Source organism: Mycetomoellerius zeteki, unplaced genomic scaffold (genome assembly GCF_001594055.1).
Source record: "Mycetomoellerius zeteki isolate Tzet28-1 unplaced genomic scaffold, Tzet1.0 scaffold49, whole genome shotgun sequence".
In the NCBI taxonomy this organism is placed as follows: domain Eukaryota; kingdom Metazoa; phylum Arthropoda; class Insecta; order Hymenoptera; family Formicidae; genus Mycetomoellerius; species Mycetomoellerius zeteki.
The window spans coordinates 1,008,074-1,015,536 of record NW_017257489.1 but is presented as its reverse complement, the minus strand read 5'-3'; the positions used below and the strand labels follow the sequence as shown (position 1 = coordinate 1,015,536).

The window sequence follows — 7,463 nt, the reverse complement described above, 5'->3', positions numbered from 1 at the left end:
GATTGACTTTTCTAACTCTGATGTTAGCATTACCATCATAAAAAATTCACAATGTCATTATCAAATTGTTATTATAACAAGGTAACGATCAACAAAGTATCGGCGTTACAAGTAACGCGTTACTTGCCAACCTTGGAATTACAAGAGATACATACTATGACATCAGTCTTGTTTAATTAGAAAACTGCAAATTAAACGTGTCGTTTTTGTTTAGAAACATCCAAACTCGCAGATTTTATCTTAATTTAATCGAAATAAAAGAAGAATTGCTCCCTGTACCTCTTTTATGATTTCTTTATTTATAATGGTTCTGAAAATAAACACATCTGATTCAGAGAACATTGAACTTCATTATAATTTATAATTTTTTTTCCCTCGATTGGAATGATAGGATTGAGTTTTTTTTCCTTTATGGCGCACGTGCTCTTTTCGGAACGTAATTATTCTTTCCAGAAGCTCAATGTGAGCCAACACAGAATATTAGTGTATAGTATATATAATAATAAATAAACAAATAAATTATACATTTCGACCCAGTTTTTGGATCATCCTCAGTACAATGAAAAAGATAAATAGATATTTCATTCACAGTCGTTCTTGTCTCCTAATTTTTATTTTATATTGTTTTAATTGTTCAAATTTCAAAAATTCCTGTATGAAATATAAAGAGATAGAAAATTGCGGATATTTCGCATCGTCAAGTGTCGCAATTAATTAATTAATGATGACTAATTAATGATTACGAATACAAAGGATCGACCTTGATACACACGTGGACATATTTTAAGAGTTTCATAAACGTTACAACCTGAACTAAAACTTCGGCGAATCGATTTGTGAATCGAAAGAATTTCCCAAGGTTAATGCGATATAAGGGGTTGTAATAGAACATAACAGAACACAAATCAACAAAGGAAAATCGACAGAAGCAAAAGGATGAGCAAGAGAAAGAGATGAGCGCAATGTAGAAAACAGCGGTGGTGTCGACAAAACACGAATCGGCTAAAAATAGCACAAAGCACAAAACAGAGTGCAACGTGCGGATTATTATGTGAGGCAAGGCGCGTTCTCGAAATAACGTCGTCTTTTTTCTTTCTTTTTTTTTTTAATATGTTTGCACGATCTCTATATTTCTTCCCGACGAAATTTGTCGTGTAATAAAAGCTTCGAACTTGGAGATTCACGAAACTCTTGGATTCTCGTGGAATTGTCTGCGTACAATCTGCGATATGTAAAGCGGTATAATGAATACCGATAAATATCAGCAATAAAAGGAATTGATGGAATTAAACTGGGCCGTCATCGAAAAATTAAAAAAAATTAATAATACGTCATTGTTTTAAATAAATCTAGCATCCAACATCTGGAAAACATAATTATGAACTTAAGATTGGAGTAAACAACCGATAGAATGTAGTTATCAACTAGTAGCTGTCGTGATTGTCTTATCTTACAATGAGATATTTTGCAATCGTATTAATTGCATCGGTACCACTTGGCCTTCGAGAAATCGGTGTTAACCTTGCTTAATGATCGAAAATACATGGAAATTTTCAGAAGAATGTATATTTTTTTCTCACTGTCAAGGCGAGATTGAATTAATTTGTACAAAATTTCTGTAAACGATACTGTTTATTCTGACAATCGCTGTTTCTTCTCAGTCTCTTCTAACAGGCGAATTGGTATTTTTGTAGACCTGAAATTAATCCTATCAAGATTTTTCAAGAAGAACTTTAGATTAATAACGAATAAAGTTTGTACTTGAAATAAATTGATATCAATGAAACCGTGTTTTAAAGATCCATATATATTGGAAAGAAATTTGATTGTAGAAATAAATTGTTCCATTATACGCTTGCGGGGTGTTCCCTCGATGCTCTAACCTTGTTGTTCGAAAGTGTTTCGTTAGCGAGGGATATATATGTGAACGAGTGCACGTGCACGTAGTTGAGAGCCGAAGGAAAACGAGTTTTCTGCGAGTGCATAACACCGTCTCTCTTGTTCGCTCGTTGTCAACCAATCGAGATTACGGATTCAGGCACAACCTCCGCTCGGCCTCCACGTCCATTGGCTGATCGCTCGGTGACGTTGTTGACCCGCTTTTGAAATTCGGTAAACAAGATCTCGCGAGAGCCAGAAAATTGCCTGAATATCTACACGAGATGAATAAGAATGAACGAATTACTTTGCACAGCTCCCCAAGAATGACTAAGGCCCCTTTCTACCAATATAGTTTAATTTTAATCTCGGTTTAACTAACTTTATCTTTTTCCAGTTTTGAGAATTAGAAAAAGATAAAGAGTAAGTTCAATTAAGATTAAAGTTAATCTACGTTGGTAGAAACGGGCCTAAGAAGAGGTTTCTGTATGTCACGCGGGATCATCGATACTCCTCTCAAATGATGATGCTGGAAGACTTCTTACGGAAAGTCTATTCGAAAAGAAATATAGTAACTGCCGAATTGTCAATATAAATACAGATTTTAAATAAAACGTTCACGTGTTTAATATTTACTAATTTCCAGGAGTATCCCTTATAGAAATTTAATACTAGTACTGGCCAATTAATTACGTATTTTAAGTATTAAAGATATTAATACTTAAATACTAACAGTACTTTTAATACTGAAAGTAAATGATTAATTGGCCAATATTAACTTAAATTTTTATAAGGGATGACATTAGCTAAATTGGTATTTACGACCGTCCCAAATTAGGAAGGACAGACCAAATTGTAACTTTTCGTCCTATTTTACAGCGCGTCCCAAATTTTGCCCCAAATTACGGACAAAATTATGAATTGTCTCTCTTTTAAATATGAAAATAATAAGAAGCATCCCAAAAAGTTGATCACTGAAATTTATGATGAACAGGCAAAATTCTTTCCAAATTTTCATCCAACTGTGCGTGCAAAGCGAAGTTTGACAGAAGATAACTTAATTTTATTAAATTAAGTTTACTTCAATCGTAGAGTTTGAACAAAGTAAAGTTTATCTCATGCGAGGGGATCACTGTGATAAATGAAACCAACGGATTTTAAATGAACATTTACGTGTCTAATGATAATAATTTACTAGATTCTAGGAGCATGATGTTAGATAACTCGATATTTACAATGAAACATGAACAAGAAAAATTCCTTCCAGATTTGCGTTTTCAACTAAACATTGCGAAAGCGTATAAAGTGAAGTTTGGTAGAAAAGATAATTTCATTTTATCAAATTAAACTTCAATCGCGTGGCTTGAACGAAGTTTGTCTCATGCGAGGGGATCACCGTGATAAGTGAGACCATTCAGAATGAGGAAGCGATACGGGAGAGAGGGGGGGAAGGGAAGAGAAGAAGAGAGAATTTGGCGCTCGCGCGCCGAGCGAAGTTGGACGCAGTTCGACTCGCGCATGGGCATCGAAGAGGATTTTACGGGAAAGGATGAGAAGATGTTTGACGACGAAACACCGTGAGCACGCCGCACGCGACAGAAAATAGGGGGGAAGGAGAAGGTATGCGCATGCGCACGCCGCTTAGTGACGCTTCCCCGGTGCGCGCGTAGAGTAGCGTAGCCACGCTTCTTGCACGTCGCCGTACGCGCGTCTGGTCCGAATCATCTGAACGTTGTCGCGAACGAGCGCCGCGGTTACGATTCCTTTCAAGAACGCGCGCGCGCGCGAAGATCACTGTGATTAAAATCGCGAATAATTCGGAAAGAAGCGGGCATTCAAGTCAGTTCAAGCGTGAGCTCTCCGTCGAAGAGAGAGTGGGAGATCGGATTTTCTCTTCCATTTTGAAAGAACAAGCGGCTTGAACCCGATTGTCAGCGTTGTTCCAACATCACGTCTGTCGATAGTGGTTTCTTTTTCGTTTGTTTTGATTTCGACACCTACGGTGTCGGCTCTGAGAAACCGGAGGCTCAAGGAGCGCCGTGTGTTCCACAGGGACGGAGATCCATTTTGGGAAAGAGACAAACGGCCGAATTGGAAACGGCGTCACTTTTGGTACATTCGGCGACAGGCCTTTCACTTCGGACATTCGTCGCGTCAATTCAGAAAAAGGGACGTTAGAAAAGTGAAGAAGTGTCGCTGAAAGTGAAAGGGGAGACGTCTCAATTTCGTAAAAGAAAAATAAGTGTCCGTCATTGCTTTTTAATACATTTGGCAACAGTGTTTTACGTCGTAGCTTCCATTAATTTCGGGATCTTCGAATCTCGATTCTTGTGATTCTTCGACGAAACATGAAGGTGGTAGCGAACGTCCTCAATAAAATCAGCGATCATCGTGACATATATTTGATGTTACTTTCGCGACAACCATATTTTTTGGACACCTTATCTACATCTGTGTTACTTTGTGAACTTCAGGCATGTTCAACTTCCAAGTATCAATCTTAATTTAGCATACCGCGCAACTTCATGATATTTACCCGATACTGTATAAAATATGTACATATTTTGCAAAAAATTTTGATTTTTGTAAAGATTTCTGTATCTTCTAAACATTCTTTCATCTTATCTTTATACATTTTATAATTTTATGTAATTTGTCGAATACCATTTGTCACATGCTTCAAGTATGTCCATGGACATTACATTTACTGCAATTTCATGGCGTCCATGTTATACCGCGTGATATTTTCCCACAGCGATATTTCACGTTCAAAAATTACATTCGCGTTGAACCTCGATTTCCATGATTTGTACAAGTATTTCTGTATTTTAAATTTATTTTTAATTTTTTTAAATATTTTTGTTCTATTTGTAAAATTTATATAAATTACAGTTCTGTGAATTATTTTACATTTTACTCATATATCTTAATTTTCGTATGCTATATATTAAAAATTTTTAGTATTGAAATATGTAAATATTTCGAGTCTCGAAAAATACAATTTTTATACAATTTATGCAGTTTGTAATACAATTTTTATGCAATTGAAAGCTGCGTTGTTTAATAATATATACACATTGTATTTTACAGAATAAAAATTTATAAGATGACAAATGCAATTATTTTTGTATGTGAAATATAAAAAAACATAAAATTATAAAGATATAAATTTTATAAATTTCTACTAATATGAAATTTTGTTATAACATAAACTTATCTATTAAATTACAGAAACGATAGTGACGTACACAGTGACCAGGATGTTCAGTTTTCACAAACCAAAGGTGTATCGATCTAGTACGGGCTGTTGCATTTGCAAAGCTAAATCTAGCAGGTAAAAATATATTATTTAAATATTTACATATGGTGTATGTATCATACAATAAAAATAAAATAGTTATAATTACATATATCTATTGTATAATTTTTAATTCTTATTTTAAATTAATATTATATTTTAAAAGTTAAATTAATATTACAACTTATGTTGACATCAAAATTTTATATAATATAATGTTATTTAGTAGGCGTTGATATTATGATATTAATGCCATGATATTGATTCATAACATATTGATGACATTACACATATTTTGTTATTATATAGATATACACAATTATATTATATTTTTTATATTGTTTTAATATAATAAATGTTTAATCTTTTTACAGTTCGAGATTCACAGATAGTAAAAAGTATGAGGATGATTTTATGCTATGTTTTCAACTCGATGAAAGACGTAGCGGAGAGATATGTAATGCATGTGTGCTTCTAGTAAAGAGATTTAAGAAGTTGCCTCCAGGAAATGATCGCAATTGGAGACATGTTAGTATCTGTTGAGTGATAATCTTATTTTTATTATTTGAATTTTAATCTTGCTAGTATAATATAAATATTACTATTTATTAAATTACTTTTCGATTCTCTTGATTGAATTTTGATTCTTGTTCTTAATTACAATCGAAACAAATATTTATCTACTTTGTGCGTGCGTGCGTGAGAGAGAGAGAGAGAGAGAGAGAGAGAGAATATTAGAATTCTTTTTGTAACAATTGCAATTTATCAAATTTTTAGTTTGACAAGTGACTGCTGTAACACTAAGATATCCAACACATTTGATATTTTTAATTATATTGTGTTATCGTTAAGTTTAAATTATCTATTTTTTTACAGGTTGTGGATGCACGCGCTGGTCCTGGTATTAAATCACTGACAAAATTTAAAGCAAAAAATAAAAGAAAAGTTAAAGATACACCTGACAAGCTCGTTAAAAAGAAACATGTCTATGTGAAAACAGAGACAGATCGAGAACAAAGCCCATCAATGAGCGATGATTTAATCGGTTGGTTAAACTGAATACAAAATTTTATTAATCTAATATACATGATTCAACGTTTAAAAAACAATATAAAAATTAAAAGATAGAAATAGAAATTGGGATATCTTAATAATATGTTATTAATATTTAACAATTGTATTAACACATTCTCTTTGTTTTTTATATTGTAGAAGATTATACATTGGCAGATAGTAAAGCTTCGAGCAGATCGGAAAGCATCTCGGATGATGACGATGATATTGGCTCTAATGACAAACAATTAGATCTCGTTCAAGATCAGGATATGAATGAAGATGATAATAATTTCTTAGATTTATCTTATTACAAAAGGTAATATGAAAATTTTTAAAATTTAAGAACTTTAAGAATTGTTTTACAAAAATTAAGTATTTTAAACAAATAAATTAAAAAAATTTTGTAGGAAAACATTTTATAAGATCTAAAAATTAGAGATGACTCAATAGCTACTTCTATTTATTACACATTTGTATAGTTCTCAAATTTTATATTTACTATCAATATATATTTCTTTCATTGAAGATACCTTTCTCAAATATTTTTCATATTATACATATTTTAATTTGCATTTAATATATGATATTTTTTTTGTTTTACACAGAGAAATTATTTGCTGTGGCAGTATTTTCAGAGGCGCCAATGGTGAGATTATAATGTATCCGTCTAGCTTGAAACCTTGCGTAAATCTTGCCAGGCGGCAACTTCTTTCTTCTTTAACAGTCGCCAGTCCTACTCACAGTTCTGCATCCACCAGTCCTATTCATAGCGTTGAATCGCCATCATTAAGTTCGGAAACAAGTTCGAAACAAACGAAGACAGATAGCGACTCTTCATCTGATTCCGGTTACGATGAGTCCTCCAATCAGGGTGAGAGTAAAATAGCGAAGAATGTCCAAGTTCAGGCAGATGTGAAAATGATAGAGGAAGCTGTGAGACCTACAGAACTCGATCAGTTATCGAGTTGCAAAACCTTACAATCTGTCAACGTTACTAATCAGTCACTTCAATCGGTCTCCAATTAATGTCGGCCCTTTATAGAGGGTTAATTTATTCCTTTACTTATGACACACACGCATAAATATGTACATACGTATACAGGGTGTCTATTAGATAATTTTTTTTAATTGCAATTTTCTATAGAATCTTCAATATAGCGAACTTTCCTTTAGCGAGAATTTCAAACTTTAAATCTTTTTTCAAATTTTATGTTTCTATGATACGTAAAGC

At 33.1% G+C, this 7,463-nt stretch overlaps 1 protein-coding gene across 1 annotated transcript in view; it reads left to right on the top strand.

Moving 5' to 3' along the window:
* LOC108727408 (protein FAM60A) overlaps positions 1–7,350 on the top strand; it is an 8,977-nt gene extending 1,627 nt beyond the window's left edge. Inside the window, exons 2-6 of the mRNA XM_018455527.1 lie at positions 5,110–5,212; positions 5,551–5,704; positions 6,053–6,221; positions 6,389–6,548; positions 6,838–7,350. Of these exons, the coding sequence (XP_018311029.1) occupies positions 5,139–5,212; positions 5,551–5,704; positions 6,053–6,221; positions 6,389–6,548; positions 6,838–7,258 (978 nt within the window). The 5' untranslated portion in view covers positions 5,110–5,138 and the 3' untranslated portion in view covers positions 7,259–7,350. The remainder of the gene's footprint in view (positions 1–5,109; positions 5,213–5,550; positions 5,705–6,052; positions 6,222–6,388; positions 6,549–6,837) is intronic.
* Positions 7,351–7,463: the final 113 nt, after the last annotated feature.